This window comes from Ictalurus punctatus, chromosome 20 (genome assembly GCF_001660625.3).
Source record: "Ictalurus punctatus breed USDA103 chromosome 20, Coco_2.0, whole genome shotgun sequence".
In the NCBI taxonomy this organism is placed as follows: Eukaryota; Metazoa; Chordata; class Actinopteri; order Siluriformes; family Ictaluridae; genus Ictalurus; species Ictalurus punctatus.
Window position 1 is genome coordinate 19,856,521 of NC_030435.2, and position 26,729 is coordinate 19,883,249.

General features: G+C 40.5%; 1 protein-coding gene across 1 annotated transcript in view; it reads left to right on the forward strand.

Annotated features, from left to right (window-relative positions):
- Window positions 1-26,729, forward strand: part of ncana (neurocan a) — a 98,103-nt gene that overhangs the window by 34,951 nt on the left and 36,423 nt on the right. The window contains exons 3-8 of the mRNA XM_017495026.3: window positions 5,765-6,142; window positions 9,428-9,602; window positions 10,529-10,656; window positions 10,903-11,184; window positions 14,523-14,999; window positions 20,603-21,418. Coding sequence (XP_017350515.3) covers window positions 5,765-6,142; window positions 9,428-9,602; window positions 10,529-10,656; window positions 10,903-11,184; window positions 14,523-14,999; window positions 20,603-21,418 — 2,256 coding nt within the window. The remainder of the gene's footprint in view (window positions 1-5,764; window positions 6,143-9,427; window positions 9,603-10,528; window positions 10,657-10,902; window positions 11,185-14,522; window positions 15,000-20,602; window positions 21,419-26,729) is intronic.

The window sequence follows — 26,729 nt, forward strand, 5'->3', positions numbered from 1 at the left end:
AAAGAAACACTACACGCCTGTGCACATAAGCGTTCACGTCAACGTGTCCGCCATATCGATCCGGGCAAGACTGCTCTATGAACTAATAGAAGTAAACGGAGGGGCTGCAGTTTTTCTGGATAAAAAGCAAAATAACGTTTATAGTTCTCAAACGATTTCAATGGTTTATGATGCATGTGGAGTACAAAAAAAAAGTTCTGTCTCCAGTTACTTAGAATCTCGATGGTTAGACTAGGAAACTGATTCATCGTCGTAAGGAATTGTGAAGACTCACGCTTGTCAAGCACAGACTCTGCGTATTTTTCTTGGTTAAGAAACGCTGAGACGTCCCTAATGTCATATAACGGAATGTACATGAAATGTGCATAAAGGTTTTTTTCACTGTGGAAATGGATTTTTCTGTCTTCAACCTCATCTTTGAGCTTTTCTTGTGCTCCAAGTCAGAATTCTGTTAATAAAGCTCGTTCACTCTTAAATACTGAAAAAAAAAATCCTAATAGTGCATCTTTAAGTACGAATAATTGACCAACGCTGCATCAAAATGGAACCCAATAGGCAAATACAAACAAAGCAGTGAGACACTGGCAGTCGATCTGCTTTCTGTATATTATTAGCAGTGAAAGGATACAGATACACTCCCAAACAGACAATTACAAAGATATACCCTTCGTGGGCGTAGATGTGGGTTAATAATTTGCCGTTTGTAACGGATGCGTCTCCGCTGGTCGTAGTAGTGATGGAGTAAATCTACACTTTACGGGAGAAGCGTCAATAAACTCTCGCACGTTGTTTTGAAAAACTCGCGCGCATGCCTAAAGACACGTAAGAGCACGTAATACGCATAGTAGCGCGCACGACGTCATCGTTTTCACAAATTCTCGTTTTTGAATGTTTACACGGAGACGATGCAGGCATCGTTTTCAGGAGCTTGCGTTTTCAGGTATATCTTGTGTATGGCCATTTTTCCCCTCACGCTAACTGACTAAACTAGCGTTTGGAAGATTTGAGAGCTGTCAGCCAATTAGAAAATTTTCCTGTTAACCCTGTCCGATCGGTCTCGCCTGCGTTCACCGGAGATACAAATGTCTTCTTTTATTGGCATTAAGTTACGTAGTGACAAAGCGTTCCAAGTGGAGAACGATTCAGAAATCATAAAGATAAACTCTTTGGGGCTACATCCCCCGATCCCCAGGCCAGGTTACACCCCTGGTATAGAAGTATCTGAGACAGAATTTTTCCATTGACCTTTAGACACAAGCACAATTTTTTTTTTCGAATTTCAACTTCATTAATTTAACAACATGTCGTCCATCTTCATTATTCAACAGCCTGTAAAATAGCACTTGATCCAGAACATCATATTATTTTACGTTTTATCTTTTCATATCGTGGGCCGCCAGTTAATTCATTATGCACACAGTGTAATGAAGCCACGAGATATTAAATCGAGGTCATGAAATCATAATGTGTACATGGATGAAAGCTATTTAATCACACTTTTTTTTTTTTTTAAATTTGCTAGTTTGAGTTGTCAAATGAATAATATACTGCCAACGTCGGTATTATTTTATCTGGTGTGCTCTCACGTGACCATGAGTTTGAAGGATAAGCTGAATGAGTACTCGTCTGCTACACTTACAATTCACTTTCATTTCATTCATAACTTTATATGGAGAAAAAAAAGAATTATTATTACTTTCCCAAGCAGTGTCTCTGATTAAGATGCTTCTCCTCCAATGGCTGATGTGTGGGGAAAAAAATCATTTGATTGACTATAAATGATGCAACGCTATTAATGAATTACTAGTGTCATATTTATGTATATAATACCATCCTTAACTAGAATCATTCCTCACTTCAGAGTTCTACCTTTTCAGATTTGCTTATTTTAAATTCTGACTCAATGATGACCCCATGTTTCACAGCATGGTGGAGTTCGTGAAGTTCAGTTACAGTACTGTTCAATTCTACGATTAAGTACCATGTATATGGATATAAAAAGTCTACACACCCCAAGAACAGAACATCCGTCCATAATTTAAGAAAAGGACAAGACAAAAACTTACCAGGGAGGCTGCCAAGAGACCTACAGCACCATTAAAGGAGCTGTAGGAATATCTGACTGATCACTCTCATGTTGCATGTGACAACAACCGCTCGTATTCTTCACGTTCGCCTGGGCTGTGAAGTAGGGTGGCTAGACCCCAAACCGTGCGGCAAAATATGCTACGGTGTGATGAGATCAATTCGAAAAAGGAACAATAATTCTATAATTCCAAAAGGTGTGTTGGTGCAGAAAAAGCACCAGCAAAAGAACACCATACCCACGGTGAAGCATGGTGGTGGCAGCATCATGCTTTAGGGCTGCTTTTCTTCAGGAACTGGAGTTTTTAACAAGGTGGAGGGAATCTTGAATCCTTTCTACTGTTTCTACTCATTTCTCTGTATTCAAAACACACGCTAGCTAAATTGCTAGCCTCTATGTTAAGGTAGTTTCGGTTTGATGTCCTTGTTTCCTAGTTGCCTAGCAACAGTGTTCTTATGACTACCGTATACTCACTTCTCACTTCAAAGATTGTTGCCTTGCTATTTTAAAAGCACAAATTCACAGGTACCCCATCGTCAGTTATTGTAAGATAGCCAGCTCTGGTTACACTGAGAGCTCTAATTATGGCCTAAGCATCTTACAGAAAGAAGTAAACAAAAGTCAGATGGTTCCGAATCTCTTTATTAAGCTTTATCACACACAAACACACAGTCCACGGAAAAACTCTGATTAATGTGACCGTGAACAAAGTGTTGACCTTTCCACTGACTCCTTTCTCTCTCACCATGATCAGGCCATCGGTCTCCTGTCGAGTGTGTATAATGTTGTTGACATCAATCAGTAACCCCACTTTCATTACCACACACAACACACACACACACACACTGTTATTTAGTTAATTATAATATCTCTCAAAAGCAGTGACAGGAACGAACACATCACTAGAAGCACAGTCATCATTCTCGGTTGCCAATACATCCTTACTTTAGATAGACACTGGTACAGACCTTGGAAATGTACATTTTTTTGTTTACCTCATTAAGCATTTTCACTAACGACTTCCTTAGGTCAATGCTACTGCCACTTTAGCGGGCACGAAAACTGCTCATACGGCATTGCACGTCTGTGGGACTCCACCGTACCCTGATGAAACTAGCTGTAACTCTCTTTATGTTCCACCGATTTTCAGTAAATTTTCTTTCTTATGGATGTCTTACATTTCTGTCTATCACTGGTGACATAAATATACATGCTAATTACCTTATTACATGACAATCTAACCAACTGCTGCGTATAATTTCTGAAAACTTGCCCAAGTCGAATTCAAGATATAAAAACACATGTGTAGCAAGCACTAGCACCGATTTGAATTCAAACTTTGAGTTGAACTGAAGAAATCACACTTAAGATATTAACATTGCACTAACAATGTTTATTGAAGAAGAAAAGTGTTTCAAATAATCCAGTCGTAGTCAGTAATGTGGGAGATGGAGACGCTTAAGCTGCGTAAGCTGAAACTGAACAGTGGTAAACTGAAGGTCTTTACTAGTGGGTTAATTAACTCGCCCCAAACACATTTACATTTACATTTACGGCATTTGGCATACGCCCTTATCCAGAGCGACTTACATTTCATCTCATTTATACAACTGAGCAATGGAGGGTTAAGGGCCTTGCCCAAGGGCCCAACAGTGGTAGTTTGGCAGTGCTGGGGCTTGAAATCCTGACCTTCTGATCAGTAACCGAGAGAGTTTAACCACCGAGCCACCACTGAGCCACCACTCCCTAACACATCCGCTCTCTCTCTCTCTCTCTCTCCACTCCCTAACACATCCGCTCTCTCTCTCTCTCTCTCTCTCTCTCTATATATATATATATATATATATATATATATATACACACATAGAGAGAGTGAGAGAGAGAGAGAGAGAGAGAGAGAGAGAATGCGTTATATCAGAGGCATAAAATGGTCTTAAAAGGACAATAATATCGTTTATCGCGATTATTTCTCGAACAAGACATCGTCCAACAAAAGTAGATAATGTGACAGGCCTAGTCTTGAGCAAGAGTTTTGCTGCTGTTGATAGCATCACGCTAGCTAAAGCCAACAGGTCTGACAATTGAAGCTAACTTAGTTACTTTATGATGAACATAACCTACCTGAGGAACTAATTCAGAGTTAGAAATTTGAGTCCAAAAGCTACGTCTGTCAATATTTATATGTGGAAAGTTACGCGTATTTTGAATTCAGTTGCGTAGGTGCACGAGTCGATTTTCTGGGTGCGCTGTTAACATTATGCAAATCATTTGCATGCAGTACAGCACACCTAAGAAGCTGCCTCAGTTCTCGAGACTGGGTTTTCCGATAGCGTCTACTATAGACCACTGCCTTTGCTTTTCAGCCCTATGAAAATCAGGGGATAGAAAGTACGGACTAAAGAAGAACGAATAACAAATACGAACAGCACACGTTTCACAGTGAGGACGTCCCTCGCGTCACCGTATCAATTTTCTTCTCATTTGTATAAAATCCACTCAACTTTTTCCTCATCGCTCATTCCGCTCGATTCACAAGTCATTTGAAAATGAATAAGTTCCATCCACTTTGTCGTGGCGTGTTGCGATGCTGCCAGTGGGAACACCAGGTAATAAGTATGATTATACTAAAACACTTTCTTCAGAAAAACCAGAATGCTTCTGTATATTATGATTGTAAAAACAGCTTATATAAGGAGCAAGTGAATGGATCTCTATGGAGCTTATGCTTGACTCATGCATGCAAGTGGCACAAATGTCCTCAGCGTAGAAAGAAAATGGCGTGAGTGCATGTGACGGATCCGAGTCACTCGTCTTATGGAGCTGGTATGGATTAAAATGTTGCTGAAAGTGGAAACATATCACTGTGACATAGGCATCAAATAAGGGTTCAGGGGAAAGTACAAAGGATCACAGTCTATTTTATTTGTTGAAGTAATGTTTATTCTCTTCTGAGGTAAGGTGAGTAATCATCAGTACCAAATATGGCGACCGCGACAAAAAAATCCCGTCTGAGAAATCTACTTGTTATTTAATATACGTTTATACGCAAATCCGATTGGTCAGAAAGTGTCGATTCGTTTTCCATAACAATGGAGATCAAATTTGAACAGGAGTTCAAATAATAGATTTATTGTAATTTGCTTCTTCGAACAATGTAATGTTGTTGCTTCTATAAAAACATCTCCTACACAGGGTCTTAAGCCTAATAACAAGCTAATTAAAATACATGTTGTTGTTTATTTTAGATGGAATGAAAAGTGTTATGACTATATTTTTCTGAAATATTGATTTACTTTACTCAAGCAAAAAAATGTGGACACCTGGCCCCAGATTTAATTATTCTGTGATGTTAAAGGATGCAAAGTGTGTGAGTGAGTGTGTATGTGTGTGTGTGTTTAATTATTTCAAATGCATATTTCAATTTATTAAAAAAAAAACATTTCAATCTATAATGTCTGTGTTCTGCCTTTCTATCTATACCTATTGCTCTCTCTCTCTCTCTGTCTCTCTGTCTCTCTCTCCATCCTTGTATTTAGTGTTGCATGTTTAGTAATACTTTTTTCACTCTGTCTGTGTCACTCTGTCTTTTTCCTAAATTCTTGACCAACTTTCAAACACCTTCGCGCTACTCACGTTAAACAGTCTAATTTTTTGGTCTTCTTTTTCCTTTCATGGCAGGTCTGATTGAAGCAGAAACTCTCGTTACTGTGCGCAAAGTAACGCACCTCGCAGTGCAAGAGCCTCTCGCAGGCTCCGCCCTCCTTCCCTGCGTCCACACCCTGCCACTCGGCTCCTCCCACCAAGGTGGGACTCCGCTTGTGCGATGGAGCCGTCTTCAGGGTGACACAGAGACCACCGTGCTCACACTCGAGGACAGGGAAGTTCGCGTACAGCGGGCGTATGAAGGACGGGTCAGTCTGCCCGGGTACCACTCGAACAGTCTAAATGTCTCGCTGGTTCTCTCCCAGCTCCGCACCAACGACTCTGGGACCTTTGTCTGCCACGTGACTCTTGGGGATACTTACGAGCAGGACACCGTCACACTGGAGGTTACAGGTGAGAGTAAAAAAAACAACAAAACAGTGAATGGAGTGTCTGAGTCCAGTAACAAGACCCATTTTATTTGTTATTAAAGCGTGCCAGTTACCTAAAAGTAATAGAAACTCATACAAAAAGTTTTGCCAGTTTATTAGGTATATCCTCTTATTAAATGTGGTATACAGCAGGTATACCAGCATGTCTAGCCTCAGCTCTTTGTTTGTTTGAGCATTGCATTGGGTAAATGGGTGGATTTAATGACTTTGAGCTTAGTTCTAGCATCTCCCAAACAGCTGTTAACAAATCAACAGCTTGTAGATCGGGGAGGTCAGTGCACAATACATGGAAAAAAATCATGAAAGCAGACACACAAATCACATCCCACTTCAAGCTCAGAAAGCATCACTTATTGGACTCTGTGTCTTGAATTGGCTACAACATAGAGTGTCGGATGCTGCTATCAGCAAAGAACAGGAAAGAGACTCCAGTGGAGCAGTGGAATGAGTGTGAAAATGCTGGCTGGTTGATGAATCCATGTTCCTCCTGCATCACGATGATGGAAGGATGCAGAGCCAGACGGAATGACATGGCACAACCAAGCTCATGTTTTCATGGTTATGTGGTATGACTGATCATTCAGACTATTAAAATGGAAGAAACACCCATGGAGGACAGGAAAGGAAGGGAAAAAATGAGACAGACTTCCTGAGACCCTGACTGTTTGTCGCAGGAAAGGTCCACCCCTAACCCAAGGATCATGATCAATGAAATGACCCTTTCCTGAATTTCTAAAGAAGGACGAGGAGGAGCTCTGGTCAGCGTGATACAGGAAAGGGAATGTGAACGCAGACCTACATTGCAAAACCAGGGAAATTCGCTGTTCAATGCCCTTCAAATCTTATCATTAATAATACTGTGATTAGCAATGAGTGGTAGTACATTACTAAAATCTACACCATTCAACCATGCACCAAAGCTCAGAGGGGGCCATTTGTTGCCCCGTCCCAGCTTTTTTGAGACGTGTTGCGACCAACAAATTCAAAATTACCTTATTGTTTTCTTAAAATGGTACATTTCCTCAGTTTAAACATTTGATATGTTTTCTATGTTCTATTATGAATAACATACGGGTTTATGAGATTTGCAAATCATTACATTCTGTTTCCATTTACATTTTACACAGCGTCCCAACTTTTTTGGAATTGGCGTTGCAAATTTGCGCATAAATATGACCAAACAACATCAGATTTTCACACAAGTGCTAAAAGTAGACAAAGAGAACCCAATTAAACACATCAGACAACAATATTGCAGTTGGTCGTTTATTTATTGAGGAAAATAATCCAATATTACATATCTGTGAGTGGCAAAAGTATGTGCACCTTTGCTTTCAGTATGTGGTGTGACCCCCTTGTGCAGCAATAACTGCAACTAAACGTTTGCGGTAACTGTTGATCAGTCCTGCACATCGGCTTGGAGGAATTTTAGCCCGTTCCTCAGTACAGAACAGCTTCAACTCTGGGATGTTGGTGGGTTTCCTCACATGAACTGCTTGCTTCAGGTCCCTCCACACCATTTGTATTGGATCAAGGTCAGGACTTTGACTTGGCCATTCCAAAACATTAACTTTATTCTTCTTTAAACACTCTCTGGTAGAACGATTTATGTGATTAGGGTCGTTGTCTTGCTGCATGATAAAAATTTCTCTTGAGATTCAGATCACGGATAGATGTCCTGACATTTTCCTTTAGAGTTCGCTGGGACAATTCAGAATTCACTGTTCCATCAGTGATGGCCAGTCATCCTGCCCAGATGCAGCAAAACAGACCCAAACTACGATACTACCACCATCATGTTTCACAGATGGGAAAAGGTTCTTACGCTGGAATGCAGTGTTTTCCTTTCTCCAAACATAAGGCTTCTCATTTAAACCAAAATGTTCTATTTTTGTCTCATCCCTCCATGAAACTTTTTCCAATAGCCTTCTGGCTTGTCCATGTGATCTTTAACAAACTGCAGAAGGGCAGCAGTGTTCTCTTTGGAGAGCAGTAGTTTTCTCCTTGCAACCCGGTCATGCACACCATTGTTGTTCAGTGTTCTCCTGATGATGGACTCATGAACATTAACATTAGCCAATGTGAGAGAGGCCTTTAGTTACTTAGTTAAGTTACCCAGGGTTCCTTTGTGACCTCGTGGACTATTACACATCATGGTCTTGGAGTGATCTTTGTTGGTCGACCACTCCTGAGGAGGGTAACAATGATCTTGACTTACACAGTCTATCAAATTGTGGTTTGGTGGATTCCAGCAACTCTTTTTCAGAGGTCCTCAGAAATCTCCTTTGTTCATGCCATGATACACTTCCACAATGTGTTCAGAAGATCAGACTCTGATAGATCCCTGTTCTTTAAATAAAACTGGGCGTTCACTCAACTGATTGTCATCCCACTCATTGAAAACACCCGACTCTAATTTCATCTTGAAATGAACTGCTAATCCTAGAGGTGCACATACTTCTGCCACTCACAGATAGGAAATATTGGATCAATAAATAAACGACCAAGTATAATATTTTTGTCTCATTTGTTTAATTGGGTTCTCTTTGTCTATTTTCAGGACTTGTGTGAAAACCTGATGATGTTCTGGGTCATATTCATACAGATATCTAGAAATTTCTAAAGGAGTCACATCCTTTCAAGCACCACTGTTGTACAATCCAATATTATACCGATTATTATAAACAACACTGTCAATTCAGTGAACCTGTTACAATGTGATTAAATCTGACTTCTTACTCCAGCCATCCTTACTAAGAACTTTGACCGATTTTAACTAGCTATCTGCCAGGAGCTCACTGAGTGGGCCATCAATTACGAAACTCCAGAGAAACGGGAGTCGATAAGCGACCCCAAAGGTCTGTCTTTAATTTAGGATTCTGAAGTGTGCCTGGGAGATGCTGCTTCATTAATGAATCCTCAAAGCTGTGGTGAATTAATGACTTACTAATCATGTTCGATTTTATTCCGTCGATATAATATAATATTTTACCCCCTCAGGGCGAAGTTCAGTGTAGCTTTATTCTCATTTTACATCCAAGTCTGTGATTAACTGGTTAATCACCCATGACTCGTTAATTAGAATATTCCCATTGATTACCTATAATTCTGCGAAGTTCATTATATATGACACGATACAATATTCCGTACTAATCTTCTGTTTGATCAAATTAGGCTAAGATTTTATTCATTTTCAGACTGTGTGTGTATGTGTGTGTGTGTGTGTGTGTATGATTGATCTGTTTAGGGGTCGTGTTTCATTACCGCACATTGGCCGAACCCTACTCTCTATCGTTTGTGGACGCTGAGCGTGCCTGTGAGCAGAACTCTGCTCAGGTAGCGTCTGCAGAACAACTCTGGGCCGCTTTCCACTCGGGCATGGACGAGTGCTCGGCCGGGTGGCTCAGCGATCAGACCGTCAGGTTAGTCACGTTTACACCTGCTTTAAGCATCATCCGTATTAAATTCAACTTTTTAACAATGTGCCCAACTTTCACGCATACGAACGTTCACGGCTCCTGGCTTCAGCGTGCCAGCTTATTTGGCTCGACTTGTAATAGAAGTAAATTAGGCCAAGATTTAATTCGTCCATGTGCATGAAAAAGTTCATCCAAATGTCTTGCCTACTGAGATTCAAAGGGGAAGTAACCAATAACCTTTAACCCTTTTATTCACTACTTAGCCGAAGGCATCTCTTTTGAGACTGTATCATCGCAGCACATTTGAATGGAGGCTCTCAGGGTATCGTTCAGTCTTAAAGCGTATTGTTCAGTAACTATTCTAAATTATTTATACATAAACATACAAGAGTGAGGAATGCAAACCTGGACCTGGACTTTATTCTCTGAGGAAGAAAAAAGTCTGGAAATATACTCGCACTTTTATTTTAGAAAAGCTGTACGATCACTGATATGAGGAATTAACGCATACCTGTTAGCCAATAAGAAACAAGTATTTTCTAAGGGTGTAATATAAATAAATACGATATAAACAATACACCCAAGCGCCCTTTCCGTCTCTGACGATCCTCTTCGTGGCAGGTGTGCACTGATTTCTGCGTCATCGCCTGATCGTGTGCATGACGTTTGCAAATTAGAGCTACTATTATTTGTGCGCAAGCCATTTTGAACTGTTCATTAGCAACCCCAAGAATGTGACATGTGGCCTGTACGCACCGCCGCTCTCCTCTCCGGAGCCTAGGCAGCCGTACAGGATCCTCTGTTAATGGATCAAAGCAATTACTCAATAATGACACCGATGTTGGCGCTGCATCGTTTGCATAATAATACCGGGGAAAGCATCCTGGGGAATGCTGGGAGGATTTCACGCTTAGCTCAGCTCTTCACAGGTACCCGATTCAGAAACCAGAGCTGGGCTGCTACGGACACAGCGAAAACGTGCGAGGGGTGAGGAATTATGGGAAGCGAGACGCCTCCGAGCTGTTTGACGTGTACTGCTTCGCCAGCGTCATGCAAGGTGAAATGACAGACACGGGAAGCTGTATGATGATGTTTAATCCTCTTATTATATAGAATTTTATTGTGAAGATTCCGGGAGTGTATGGCATATCAAATACAGAAGGTGGATCTTTATGGTCTTTCTACAATGCAAGCTACAAAATGTCATTTTAGTAGTGTAATAAAAACATAAAAAGGTACAAATCACACTATTCTGCTTTGCACAGTGAGGATGTGTCAGTAAGCATTTGCGATTCCTCTCCAGGTGAAGTGTTCCTGGTCTCGGCTCCAGGGAATCTCACTCTGGCCGACGCCGTGGCTCGGTGCACTGTTCTGGGCGCTCGGCTGGCCACAGTGGGTCAGATCCATCTGGCATGGCGCTCCGGCCTGGAGCACTGTGAACCCGGGTGGCTTGCAGATGGCAGTGTGAGGTACTTGGTGATTAAACCCCGTCCTGAGTGTAGGAGCAGCGACCCAGGGGTCCACACTGACTCATCCACAGAGCTCACCAATGGGACTGCTACGTTCCATGCATACTGCTACAAAGGTATGTTCTCTGTTATATACTGGGGAGTCCACTGTCAAAAACTGGTTCTCTATCTCAGCATGCGGACACAACCTTGTACTACCTTGATACTATATATTAATTTTATATAAGTCCCAAAAGAAGTTTTTCAGACACAGGATGGTTAAGTGGGAAAGAGCATGCAGACAGTATGAGCACTATGTAAGCATTACACCTAGATGAATCTAATTATTTTTGGTGTCCCGTATCACTTCCCATCATTGCAAGCTGGCTTTTTCACCAAGTAAGTTTTATAGCCTAAGCAAGGTGTCGTGTAGAGAGGCTGAGACGGATGCAGTTGCAGGTCATTTGGTTTTAATGAAAACCAGTTCAACAAATCCAAAACGTTAGGCAGAATCAAAGTCACACAACAGGCCAGGCGATCGGCAAACAGGCTTAACTGGGAAAGGCAAGATACGTGAAGAGGAGTACGCCAAAGGTATAGTATGTCCAAGTTCTCAGTATTCATAAAACAGTAGGCGAGAAATACCCAGATGGCCTACTGCTTCCGCCGAGATTCTACAGTAGGGAAACAGTGGATATAATAGGACACTTCGCTATCCCATAATGCAACAGGACTGGCGCGGAATAGCTGTCCGAATAAAAAATGGCGGAAGGCAGTGCATCGGCTCTTTTTAAGTTGTAGGTCACATGACAATACCAAAAATGGCGGATGTAGTACGTCCGGATTGTATTCATACTACACACATAGACTGATCAGTACGTACTGTAACGACCAGACAGTAGGTACTGAATCGGATATAGTAGGTACTGTCATAGTATGTGATTTCGGATGCAGCCGATGTCTATTTTAAAGCATCCATGTGTGTACGTGATGGAGAACAGGTGTGCTCGTTCAAAAGTCTGGTAATTGTAAACCTTGCAGGGTGTGTGAGTTCTGGGGAGTGTAGTCCGGGTCGACCATGATTGTAACCCGTGGTGTATGTAGGGAAGTGAAGTTCACTGACTGGGTTGACCTGACACGAGTAACCTAGGGTTGCAAATTAAAAACTGTATATGTGTAACGTGAGGTGTGAGGCAGGACACGAGTGTGTAACATCAACCGCTTTATTTATGGCAAACCAAGAATTATAGTCAAAGTCCATAATAGGGGTCTAAACACAAGCAGTCAGAGTAATCACAAGCATAATCATAATTTAACACAAGTGAAAGTCAAAACTAGGGAACACTAAACATGAAACGGGAAAATAAAGCCTGGAGTTAACCACAGCAGGGTATAAAGACTCAAACTAATCAGCACTAAACACAGTACAGGTGAACACAGTTGGGCAACAAACTAATGGTAATAGAATGTGATTTTTTGACAATAATGAACTGTTTTTTATGTGGGCTTTGTTTCAATTTGAGCTTTAAATGGACAGCAGAGTTCATTATGAAATATCGTGGGTGGGTAGAAACAAAAATAACTTCAGAAAATCACAGCTTTACATTGTTCTTCATGTAAAAACTGTCAAAACAGTATAGCTGTCGGAGAAATTCTGGTATGGACTATTATTATGTCTGAATCTTCCGGTTGAATATCATTTACTAAATTTAAAATTCTTTTTCAAATTGTTACAATGTGAAAAACAGTAAAAGATGTTCAAATTGTAACATGTGCTTCTACCCAGCTTCATCTTATGAGGAAATTGGTCTGAATTTGAAAACACAAACAAACAAACAAAACAAAAAAAACAAGGTTGATGGGTTTGTATTTCATTCAGTTTTTTTTTATGATGTCGTAACCTTATCTCTAACCTTCGTACTGTATCTTATACAACTTGTCATTAATATGGTCCGTTATGCTTTGTTAGGCCTAAATTAAAAAAATTAAATAAGTCAGGCATTTGGAATCTACTGAACTTGATATTTACTCATTTTTCATACGTTTGTAGCTGTTATGAGTTTTTATGATGAGCCATGCTCTTGTGAAAAAGACTGATAGATGCCCTTTGTATGGCTGGAACCTATCGACTTTTTGCATGATATTTTAGCGCACGGCACAGCGGGAGTGTGACCGGTAATGTGAAACACTCTGTCAGAGTAAATAAGGAGGAAATGGATGCTTGGGAATCTGTGAATCTTTTTTTATTTAAATGATTTTAAAATCCACCTGATACATTGCCAACCAAGAACCCACAGGAGAGTTTCTCCAACATTATGAAATCCCCCCTGAGACCACCGGTGTATTTAATAGCGGATGAACCCAGAGAAGAGCCCGAGAGATGCCTCCAGCACACAGACCTCCAGTGCTTAAGCTATTTAAAATAGACGTTTATTTACTCTTCTGTAGTTTCTATCAGTTATAGATATTTTGTGAAAATATTTTTTACACAGTTTGTGATTCTGGTTGATTTTTTTTTTTTTCCCTCATATATGCCTTGTTGATCTTGCAAAGACAGTTATTGAGACTCTTTGTTTGTTTTTGCCTAATGACTCCTTGTAACTGAGCCAAACTAAAGATACAAACTAAAGCCGTGAGCACATATTTACATCTATGCTGCGTATGCAGAATCAGCGCAAGGACAATCACTTAGTCTATTAATATCGAAGTGTGCCTAAACTCACAATGGCCTAATATTGGTGTGTCATTGCTCAGATCATTAAAAAAAAATCCTTTAAGTAATTTTGCCTAAATATCGAAAAAGTATCAAACTTTGAGAGCCCTCCAATGGTGACCTTGCAGGAAAAGGAAGTGCAAATGTGACCTCGCGTTTTTTGTTATGTCAGTGTTAAAAGACCCCTTTTTCCAGTTACATAGGAAAAAAGTCGTTTTGTATTACTGCCTATCAAAAAAGTTTCGATTTTTTTGTTGTTGTTGTTGCCATGCAGTAAAGTGTTAACGAGGCCTTGGGTTAGAGCATAGCTGGTCTAGCTCACTATTGTTGTCTTTGTGCTGTAGATCTGCAGCATCGTAATGAAATACAAACCATTAACCACTCTAGCTGAGAAAATGCTCTTGTTAAAAGAAAGAGGATTTGCTTGTTGATGTAGTATTCATCATTTTTGTTGTTGTCATAGCACTGGAATACAGCAGCAGATCATCACCTGTTTCGGTTTATGTTGCATCCCAAACCATATTCTACTGTACTAAACATTATGTCAGTAAACCATTGGTGTATTGGTATTTACGCATTATATTTGGTACATAGAATGTGGTTTGTGAAGAAAGCAATGAATTCTAATTTAGTTTATATCACTTGCCTGTCAAAGCCGTTCCCAAACCTTATGTCCAGCAGCTTTAAAAGTGCTTGTGTACGATTTTGGCATCATTGAGCCAATTATGAAATCTAACATCTCTCTCTCATACTGCATTCCAGAAACACAGCGTTCCTCTACTGAGCCACCTGCCCCCCAGCCGTCAAACTGGACCGGTCAAGTGGATCTGGACACTAAGCCCATTATGGTCAGCGAATCCGTCTCTGATGATTATATTATGGCGCGTCTCTGCGTACAGGATGGCTCCCTGGACTGGACTGATGATGAAGATTCCCCCCAAAATACCTGGCAGGATGTCTCTACCCAACAATCTGTCATCACAACTGAGAGGCCCAAAGAGGAAAATAATGGCGAAGAAGTTACAACAGTGCCCTTGCCAACACCAACTACAGCTCAGATTAAAGACTCCTTCAGAAACGTCATGAGCTCCTGGTGGAAACCCTGGAACTATCTGACAGGAAACAATGAGGAGAAGAAGGACACCACTCCAAGTCCTCTTACCACAGTGCCAGGTGTGATAAGCACTACAGTCCTCGAAGTGTCTTCGAGCACAAAGTCTACCGCTTCTCCAGTATCAGGTAAGAAGTATTGACACTTTTATTAGTTGAAAATCAGCTTTCATTTATTTCTAAATAATTTTTTTTGACAAAGGACTCTTAAAACCGTATCATATCTGTCTCTAAGCCAGTGCTCCATATCGGTAAGCATATCAAAAACCACAATTTCTTCTCTCTGTTATCTTTCCCTTTCTGTTTTCCTTAAAGCACCCTTTAGACCTGTTTTCAAAGGCCTGTTCTTGAAGTGGCATCCTTTTTTTTTTCTTCTGTCCCTTTTGCCTTTGTTTTTCATTCAAAAAGAGGAATGAAGTTGACACATAGAGTCTCTCATCTTCTATGCAGACTGTTGGTTGTGACGATCCTGTCACGAGCAAAAGAATACACGGGTAACCGGGATGCAATTGATTATGAATATATTGTTTGTAATAAAAAAGATAACGTGTTCTAAACGTATACAAATACAGATACGAGCAGGAGACGCACTGATCTTTTTAAAAGTTTTGTATTTAGCTTGTTGAGACTAGAGTCTTTCAGTGGGACCGGGATCTTGTTGATTCGACCAAAAAAAAAGGCGATGCGAATCATACGTTATTACATTTATTCGGGCAAGCAGGGAGATATGAAGCTCATGTGCATGAGCGAGTGGTCAGATATGACGAGTGTGGTACAAAGAAAGACCATGTTCATTAACGTGAATGATGCATTTACAGAAATGCATTAATAGCGTTCATTCATTCATCCTTAGTAATGACCTGGTCAGGGTCACGGTGGTTTAAATGAGGCTCAGGGTTTGTTTATATTTGGGGAAATCAAAACAATTCAATTGGTTAGAAAATGCTGCAGTCAGGTACAAACAAAAATAATGCTGTCATTGTGCAAGTGGGATTTCAAGAAACAAGAACAACAACGGTTTAGGCCACGCCCACTTTAGGTTTAAATCTGAATACAGATACGAATAGTTGAAGCATTAAACAGATACAGATATGCACTGCAATTGCATTATACCATTAAGTTGGAGAGTGGAAGCAAGCAGCTAATGTGGCTGACCCTGGGGTTGATTTATGGCAGTGGTATGTAAATCCCTTGGTGTAAGAGCCTCGGTCTTAACCTGATCCATACTGTGAATCAATGCTAATTAATTCCTCAGTTTGAATCACCAGGTGGTCATTGTGTCAACATGTGCAATATATTCCAGCTCCTAATTTACAGTCCTTTGAGGACTGTGAGTCAAGCATCATTGAGGTAGAGCTGTAGAGTTTCAAAATGCAGCATTGTGAGTGGTCCTGGTTGTTATTAGCAGTGATCCAATTGTAAAAAAAAAAAAAAAAAAAAATTCATGAAAAAAGATCTCAATCTTAAGGAGATGCTGGGTTCAAACACTAGCAGTCCTTCATAACCAGGATCACTATTGTAGTGGATTTAGGATTAAAAGAAAGACCACATTTCCAGAAAAATTTCAGTTAATATACACAACGCTGAATGTGTATTACATCAGGTGCTAATGTCGAATCTCTTTTATGTTATCCTCATAATTTTATTGAGTTGCTGAGGTTACATACCTAAGTTATGTGTTGATTTCTGAATTCCATTGGTACTGTGCCATCAATACGATAGTTAATAATAGTTAATAATGCACTTCATAATGCTTGTAGTATGGTATTAATGAATAACTTTACACAGTTCTTATATGATGTGATTGTTTTTAGCCTAAACCGATCAGCTAACGTTATTGCATATTAATGTATAGCTGATTTGACAAGTAATCTGTTAAACATGATGGGTGACGAAGTCTACGGGTAAACCTGATGTGTCTGCATAGACGTCGCTGTTTCCTGGAGAAATCGGGTGTAAAACGAAACCTTACTTATTGGGCCATAATTGCTGCGATATTTTTCAGAAATGTTCACCAACCCACACCAATAGATTTGAAAGAATTCATGATATTTTAGTGCTTTTTTTAAACATAAACTGTTCCTATCCATTCTGGCGTTAATATTTTTTATACACAGCTGTATGAATATCCTGTGCGAGTGCATACTTATGATTAAAACCCATTACCTTCACACTCAGTTTTTTTTTTCAATGTAAGTTCAGACTAATCAGTTTGCATTAGTAAGAGGTGTAAGTGCATTGACACTAAGAGTGTTCGTTTGTTTGTTTTTTTTGTCACTCATCATCAGTGATTACAATCCGAGCAGTTTTATCTGAAAGATTGCAGGGGTTCTTGAGAAAGAATACTTGTGCTGGGTAAATATGAATTTGTGCCGCAGGGACAAATAAAAAATAGAGAAATGGTGGGGCATGTAGTCTGAGCCAGCCTAGGTTATTGTAATGGATGTTGCCCTGTCAGTACTGCTACTTCAAATTAAACCCAGTGCCTGAGCTCTGTTCTCTAGAGCAAACTAAGCAAAGTCAGTACACCCTGCAAGCCTGTTCCACTTCCAGGCCAGATCCAGGCCGTAAAAGGAAGACCTCTTATCCTGAAGTTAGATGCGTATATAGGTTTGCTTTGATTTGTGACAAACAGACTTCTTTAGTGAGTCCTAATGGGAGTTGGGGACTTGAGGTCAAAAGATACTTCAATATTTACTGTATGCTGGGGTAAAGTCACGCGTATTCAGAGATGAGTTCCTCGGCTGCTTTAGTAGATTTTCTCGGCTCTTCGTTCAGATTACACACATTACCTGCGTGTAGTTAATGCTTCTGAGGTTGCCAGATTTTCTTGCATCTGAGACAAGGTTTTTCAACAGTACAAAAATAAACACCTGCCTTTAAACACGGAAAAAAAAATCTGGGAAAGAAAACGCAGGCTGAAGGTTCAAAGAAATCCTAATAGAATGATATATAAACATGGCAATGGCAAGCATTCAAATAAAGCTAATTGGAGTCTAGTATATTGCCAATATAATGCTGCATGAATAGTCCCAGTTGTAATTATCACATTAATCACTGCAAATTTGGTTGATTTAACAATAATATGGATTCCACCCTCATTATTCAGTAGCTTATAAAATAGCACTTGATCCAGCACGTATTATTTTGCATTTGATTGTTTGTTTGTTGCATGTAGTCTGTTTTATTTATATTTTATCTGCAATTTCCTTCAGGATTCTGCAATTTCCCTTGGGATCAATAAAGTATCTATCTATCCATCCATCCATCCATCCAAATTGAATTAATACAATAAAGCCAATGTTTTGTTCATTTTAAGTGCTCTATTGTATAAATAAATAAATAAATAAATCGTGCCTGTGGTTTGAAGGATAAGCTGACCAAGCACTCCTCTGTTAAAGTGACCCGGTCAGTTCAGAAGTGTTGTTCCTAATTTCACCCATGAATAATCAATAGTTAATGAATAGTCTCCTATTTAATATTGCCCTCAAATGACAGTCCAGTGTTTTTTTTTCCCCCTGCATTTACTGCCCATAAATTTCAGCGTGACATATGCTTGCCACTGATGCCTGCTCTCATTGGAGATCTAAATCTACATCCAGATTTCTGTAAAGATGTTTTGTGTCAATGTGTACCGTTAAAATCCGTCCACCCATCCATTTTCTGTACTGCTTATCCTGCACAGGGTTGCAGGGAGCCTCGAGCCTCTCCCAAGGGCCTCTGGGCACGAGAAACCCTGCACAGGATGCCAATCCATCACAGGGCACAATAGCACACAAGCATTCACAGACTACGGACAATTTGGAAATGCCAATCAGCCTACAACACATGTCTTTGGACTGGGGTTAGGAAACATGCAAACTCTGCACACACAAGCCGGAGGTGGGAATCGAACCTCCAGCCCTGGAGCTGCAAGGTTCTAACCACTAAACCACCTTGCCATACTGTTAAATCACTATACAAATAAAAATTGTATGGAATTGAATAGTGAGTTTCAGTTTCAGTTTCAGGCGAGGACAGTAGATTGGATTGGTGTCCTCTATTCTCCGCTGACTTATTATGACTTATACATTATACAGCCAGACTTTGGTGTTAGATGAGACCGCTAGAGCTTTCCAAGTTCTAGTTTAGTATCTAGGCTTGGATTTCTTTTCTCTCAGTTAATTAGTACATGTACCCGACTTGGCCCAAACTTCAACCATCAATGTTTAACAGCCAGTGGAAAGCCAGCCATCGCATGTACATTACTGAAGTCAGTTTCAATAATGGATGTGAGTGCTTGCTCTCTCTGCCTTGGTGAGATCAAAATGTTGGCTAAGCAAAAAAAAAAAAAAAAAACATACCCTCCAGTTATCTCATAAACAGTTGGTCGGTGAGTTTACAGACACTGCTATTCGTAGTGGTTTGTTTGGTCACATAAAAGGCCATTCATATCGAAAAATTAATATTTCAGTTCAAAGCATTCATTTTACTTAAGGCAGTCGATTGAATAGTCAATTAGTGCCATTGTTGAAATATTGACCTGCCTGGTGAATTGATAGCAATTAGATTTAATTGGTTTGAATTAGCAGCACAAGGGAGCTTGCAAACAAATTCTGCTCTGCATGCTGGCAAGGACGTCTCCTCGTGTAATGCAAGTTTAATTTATAAACTCGCTAACTGAAGGCAGGGCGCTGCAATGATTAGTCACAAATGGGAGTAATAATTGAATGATTTAAGTGGTTGGAAAGGCTGAAGTTGGTTGCTAATGTGTTCCAGTCATTTGGAACAAGAAGTAGTGTGGTCGAAATAATTACATTTTCCAACTACTCTTTCGGCAGATGCGGCTTTATTACAGTTTCTTAGTCTCGCAAGGCAGATTTTTAGCTGTAACTCGACGGTCGGTAAATGGTCAAGAACCAGCTGTTTTCACAGGAAGAGGCCATTTCACCGGCATTGCAGGCGACTCCTTATAGAACAGAAATATATTGTGATATACATATTGATATGCGTTAAGCTTGAGAAGATAAAACGCAAACCCAGAGACAGGTCAAGTGATGCGTACAGTTGAGCTATTGTAAGTTGATTGAGATAGAAGTGAAAACGATTAGGTAAAAGTTGAATTGTTTAGAACTGTTATTGAACTATTGTAATCACAGCCGTTTAATCACTTTTGCGTCATTTAGCGTTAACTGAATTCAATTATTTCATATTTTATTGACTTCTTATGAATACTCTTATGAAACACATGCACCACCACCCACACGGACATAGTTATTAGATACATGCACACCCATGGAGACAAAACTCAAACAGCCCGCAGTGCCTGATGTCTCGGCCTGAATAAATAAGGGATATGACAAGTGATTACATGATGAAACCGTCTGGCACACATTTATCAAGTCAGTCTCCCCCCTGCAACTCCTCTGAGAGACATTGGAGAGAAAAGTCAGTGCACAAGCACGCATGCTAATTACCGAACCAGCTAACATCGATGACTTATTAATGCGTCCACCGATGCCTTAGATGCACACATAATGATATCTTACTCACTTTCATTCTCGAGTATAAAGACCCCAATGAAAGTATTTTGGAGAAACAGTTTTTTTACGTTTGATGAATTGCTGCCCATGTACATGCTCCATTAATAAATGGCCGTGATAGGAATAGGGTGTTAATGGTAGTTGCCTAATGGTAGACAAGCGTCTCCGTATCTGGCTAATGTTAATCTTTGTTTGCATGTTTTTCTGCAGGACCGATGTCATGGTGGTCACGTTCATGGTTCAAGCAGTTTTCCTCAACTGGAGATAAAATGACTGTTTCTCCTCAGCTCGAGAATACAGAAGCCTCAACGGCAGTCCCAGGCAAGACCACCAGAGAAGACCTGGACCAAAGCATGAACACAGCCACAGGACATTGGGCAGTGGTGACCGAGATAATCCAGCTTGGAAGCATGACACCTGACATGGAGAAGGAGGCTGTGCCCTCTGTAGTTTCGCTCAAGGAAGAACAACAAGAACAAGAACAAGAAGAAGACAAGGAGAAAAGCATTGGGGTATCACAAGAGGAATTTGGAGAAAGGAGGACAGAGGCAGAGGGTAGCTCCTGGGGGGATGTGGAGCTATCAGAAAGTACCACCAAAGCCCTAACACCAGGGCAAGTCCTAACTAGTACGTTTCCTAGCATTAAAGAGACTGTAGCTGGCGTGGGGTCTGGTGGGAGTAATGAAGAGAGTGCTACAACTACACAGCAAGTGGAAGAGATAACAGCCGCCGAGGCTCGAGGAGAGATCCAGTATGAGCCCAGGACCATAGCAAGCCAACCTGACCAAAAAATAAGCACCGTGTTTGTCTCTACGACCTCGGCTGGTTCTGAAACGGATGAAGGAGCCCAGACCACCTTGATTCCTGATCTTCCCACTGCGACTTCTCAAAGCCTGACAGAAAGAGGAGTCATCTCTCCCACGGCTTCCGATGAGTACCATCTGTCAATCTTTGGTACCCTGTTGCCTGGCAACCCAGAGAGCGGCCTTGGCAACTCCGATTCCAGCAGGAACAACGGATCTGAAGGTATGTCTGACTATCTTTCTGTCTCCTCTCCTTTTGCTTTCAATTGGACCTTGATTGGCCCAAATTGGCTGAGTTAATGGGGCAACTCGAGCAGTTGAGTGTTAGATCTCAACAAAATACTGCTAGCCGGAACACATCTGCTGAATAAATTCTTGGCAGTATCATTATGCTTGACAGCTGAAAAGCCACATTTCATGTTTCCTCCACACTCGCTTTTTCAGAACATCTGCCTGCTTTTAGGAGGAAAAAAGGCATTAAAAGCCAGCGACATTGATGGGGTGTTGGCAGCTATTAGCTGACAAACACTTGTGCACAGTTGGGCAAAAAAAATGCACTAAAACCCCAAAGGGATAAATATCTCATTAGACCCAGAGTAATTACTGTTGATAAGGCAGCTCTTATGAAGCACTCCATACTACAGCTTGAATACTGGATATTATATTAACATAACACAGTGGCACGCTAAATCTGCGTATGCAGACAAGAAACACTTACTGGGCCAAATTAGCAGCGCTCAGAGCCTGAGAGCTACCCAGAACTCAGAAGTTTCCGAGCAAACAGAACTCTCTTCGTTACTCCCACCAAAGCCCACACCAGCAACATTCAGCGCTAATAGTCATCCTTCAAGGCCGAATTCGAAATCTCTAAATCTCCTAGCCCGGGTTGGATTACAGAAACAAAAGGCATGAGGTGTTCAAAGGCTCAAAAGATATCAATGCTCCCAGAATATAGTGAGAGTATTAACTCATTAGCCTGGAAGTGTAACAGCCTTGTATGGATCTGTATTACGTCTGAGGAATATCATATTACCATTGTTATCGCATAAATCCGTTCAGGTATGGCTTATAGACAACGAAAATAGACAAAATGAAATACATTTGTCTTAAAGACAAACACAGACGATTACACAAGATCAGATTCGAGAATTCATCAGCGCTGTCATAAACTTTTGTCTGCTTTACTCCTTATCCGGATTATATCCACTCATAAACAAACATACATGTGGATACATCCAGACCCAGTTTAATTTAAAGCACACTGCATTATGGACACAATGGTTCATTTTTTATTATTATTTTTAAAAAAAATAAAATAATCATTGCTCTCAATATACTGTAAGTGTAAAATCTTAGTACTTACATGGGTTTGGCTCATTAATAATAGCACCTCTCAAAGGCTAAGAGACGAACAACTTGGCGAGAAAGCATTCCTTTCATTCTTTTTTACCAACTGATGAATAATTAGTGCGTAAACTGGGTTTTGCTAACGCCATTAGTGAAAACCAAACTGGAGATATTGGAGATATCCAACATTTTCCTCATTCAGCAGAAAGACAGAGTACAGGCACCACACACACACACACACACACACACACACACACACAACTGATTCTGTCCTCTGTGTCAAAGTCACGTGCTGAATACGAATGAGGCTTTGCTGGCAAATCCAGAGTCACACAAAAACATCCATTAAGGAAAAATAGTGCTCTAAATACTTCATAGTGCTGCCATCCAACTGTATCTTTTCATTCCAACCCCCTTAGTCTTTCTTCCTTTCATACACACACACACTTTCTTCACTTCCCTAATACCATCCCTCTCAGCTCTCATCTCTCTAGAGCTCCTCTGTCCATCTCTATAAGCTCTATGCACACATGCATAAGCCTCACACTCCTTAATGTCCTCCAAGTGGGAATCTTCCTCTCATAAAAATCCCAAAGGTCGGCCCTGACATAAAACAATGGCTGGAGGCTACAATAACAAATCCTACATATCATCATCATTTTCAGCCAACCATGGCAGCTCCTGTCATGACCTCCCCTGGCTACTTTGTGCTGAAACGTATCGTGAGGATGTTCTGGCCAGGAATGTGGGCTGATTGATTCCCTCAGTCGGTTCGGCTTAGAGAAAGTCAGGCCGAATGAGGTCGAGCCGCTCTCTAGCAACTGTCAGCTCTGTTTATAGAGCCTGCTTTGACCTTGTGTGTTACATCACACTTCAGTCAGTGCGCTCTGGCGGATGGCGTGTCCGTCAGATCCTGAAAAGGGGGACGGAGCTCATACACACACACACACACACACACACACACACACACACACTGTCCATTGTTGTTCTGTCTCATCCACCTCTCTGTGTATTGTCTCTAAAAGCCATGTGGTGACATCAGCGCCAGGGAAGTCCATAAATCTATCGTCGCCATCCACTTCACTTCTCCCCGCCCTGTGATTGAGCGGATTGTCGAGGTTTTGATTGAAAGTGCATCTGCGTGATGTGTTGTGCCAATTCCAATACAATTTCACAGCCTGGAATTGCTCGATCGATGATAGCAGAACTGCATTTGTATGTGCCTCGATAAATATAATAAAGGATGTCGAAAACGCAAGTACGTCGGAGGCGTAGGCGGGAATTCATTTCAGAGCATGCGAGGGAACGTAATAAATAAAGTCACCACGTGATCTGTACAATTACATTGATAAGTGCGACACGCTCGTGCGTTTTGCCAGAGCAAAGGAGAAGCGGTGATGGAATGAAGTTGTTATTTAAGGTACAATGTACCGTCAAGCCATCTCGGCATATTAATAACAATGCTTTTCAAATCAAATGACTGTATCATTTCGAAAGGATTCAAATAACATCCGAGTAGTAGGCGAGAAATCTCGTTTTATCTTAAAATACCAGATTTGCACCTCTTTATTTTTTCTTTCTTTCTGCAGTAAACCTCGAGTACTTCACAGGTTGTCACCTCGACATCCCTGAACTCAGAGTCTAGCGAGCTGGCTTTTAAACAGAAAAGGAAAAAAAAAAAATGCATGATTACATTTGGTTAATCCTGTTTCTCACCATAGCAGCTGGTAGCAAATAAAATGGGATTAAACGAAATTACGGGATGCGTTCATTTGGCGTTTAGGGCGGTTAAATGTGGATGACTTTTGTTCAACTTTTATGAATGTTATTATAGCATACTTACTGCATTAAATGTTATTTAACAGGTATTGTATATTCTGTAATCAACTGCACTGCAATCATATAAACATTTGAATCTGTAATAAATTGTTTCAGGGGGCTCAAACCTGAAATCCCCCAATATCTATACCTCTGCTGTCCATTAATGAGCCAGGCCTAAAAAAATAAAATAAAAAAGTTATTATTCATAAATCAGTCCTGGTTAGAGTGTCAAATGACTTTTTGTTTTTGTTTTTAAAAAAAAATTGCATTAAAATTATAACGCCTTAAAATGTTCATTTTCAAATGCAGTGGCCTGTTAACGAACCTCTGACTTTATGCTCCCATAGACAAAACATTAGAAGTAGTACTACACTATGAGCTTTGTGTTGTGTTGCTTTCTTAGGAAAAGAAAATCACAATTTACCCCGGTAATGTTTTCTTTTCATGGATATTTAGGGCAACTTTCCATTACATATGAATGACTGAATAATAAAAATTAGTTGCAGTGGGGCAGTTGCCGTGGTGCAGTGGTGGCTTGGCGGTTAAGGCTCTGGGTTACTGATCGGAAGGTCGGGGGTGCAAGCCCCAGCACTGCCAAGCTGCCTCTGTTGGGCCCTTGAGCAAGGCCCTTAACCCTCTCTGCTCCAGGGGTGCTGTATCATGGCCGACCCTGCGCTCTGACCCCGACCTCCTAACATGCTGGGGTATGTGGAGAAAATAATTTCATTGTGCATATATATATATATATGGCCAATAAAGACTCATTATCATTATTTAAGCAGAATCCCAAATGGCTTCGTTTTCATTACAGTTGATCAGCACATACCGTAGAACCTTGCTAGTTCACTATACTCTATTCACAGTTCAACATCGATTTGGATTCGGTCCGAGAAAATGCTTGACTCGGATAATACCTGTTGGACAGGTCCTGTATGTAAAATTAGAAATCGTATATTCTTGGCTAATTTAATAACGAAATATCAGCATTGTTAAATAATATTAGCTTTATTATTCAAATATGCAAACAGTACATACATTCATAAATCGTTTTTTCTTGACACACAGTCATTCTGGCATCTTGTATGTGACAATAGGCATGTTCTCCAAAAACGTCCACGTTACTTTGGTGGGAAAAAAGTAGGCATTCATTAGAATGTCATAAATCAGACATTCATTTTCAATCTTTTTTTTCCGTTCTGGAATGATTATCGTTCACTGCATATTTTTCTCTCCATTTACATTTTCGGATCTGTGGGATCAGATGACACGTCGAATGTATTTACCGTCAAGTCTTACCCAGGGTATATTCCGACAAAGAGCATTTTGGGTAAGGGTATCAAACAAACTCTGCAATATTCAGAGGAGCGTGCACTTTTTCAAAATGGCCGCTGATTTGGGCCGAGATGTGACGTCATGTGACGTCGTCACAACGTGCATTCAGCCAGAGCTTCGATTCACGTGCGTCGAACATGAGTACAGCTAGAAGGTCTCATTTCCCAACAAACATCACTGTGAAAGACCGTGCAAAACAGTTTCGTGCGATTGTAATTTCTCCAATTCAAGTCATTTCAATTCAAGTAAATCAAGCATTTTTGGCTGCAACAATCACAAAAAAAAAAAACTCTCAGAAATCCTGACCAATCAGAATCGAGAATATCCAACAGTGCTGTGGCATTACTTAAAGCGCCCATATTATGGTTTTGAAACATGCCTAAACCACGCACCCAAGGTCAAACAATTTCACGCAATTGCAATATAGCAACTTCAAGTACTTTTCCACACAAAAAAATGTATTCCGCACTTCGCGCAACAAATTGCATCGCAGATTTTGAAAATCAAGCATTTTTGGCCGGAAGAATCATTAAAAAAAAACTGTGCAGTGCAGTGGTAAAAATCAGTCAAAAATATTACTAGCTAAGTGCGATTTCCTCACGCAGTGAATACCATGTTTCGATCAAGTCGCTAGATCGCCACGGGATGCATAATCAGATCAGGTTGTAATCAGATACTGACTATCAAAATGGTTGACGCTCCTGCGCTACAGTTGGTACGGAGTCTTTAAATGTCATTTTCTCCCTTTGCACTTTTGAAAGAAACAACATTCGAAAATGTCAGAAGTATACATTTAAAAAAAAGGGCCATGATTTCGCCATCTGAAGGTTTTTCCCAGGCCACCACACACCTCTTACTGTATCGACTGCTGAATTTACTGGTGTCAGTCAAAACGCCTGCTTGACTCACTATTAAGCATGTTGACGAAAAGCACACCTCTAACCCCCGCTAGACTTAATTGATTTCTAGCATTGTGTGGGTGTCTGGTGTTTCTGACAGCGTCTGTCCCTCTCAAAAGAAAAACAAAGCCGATC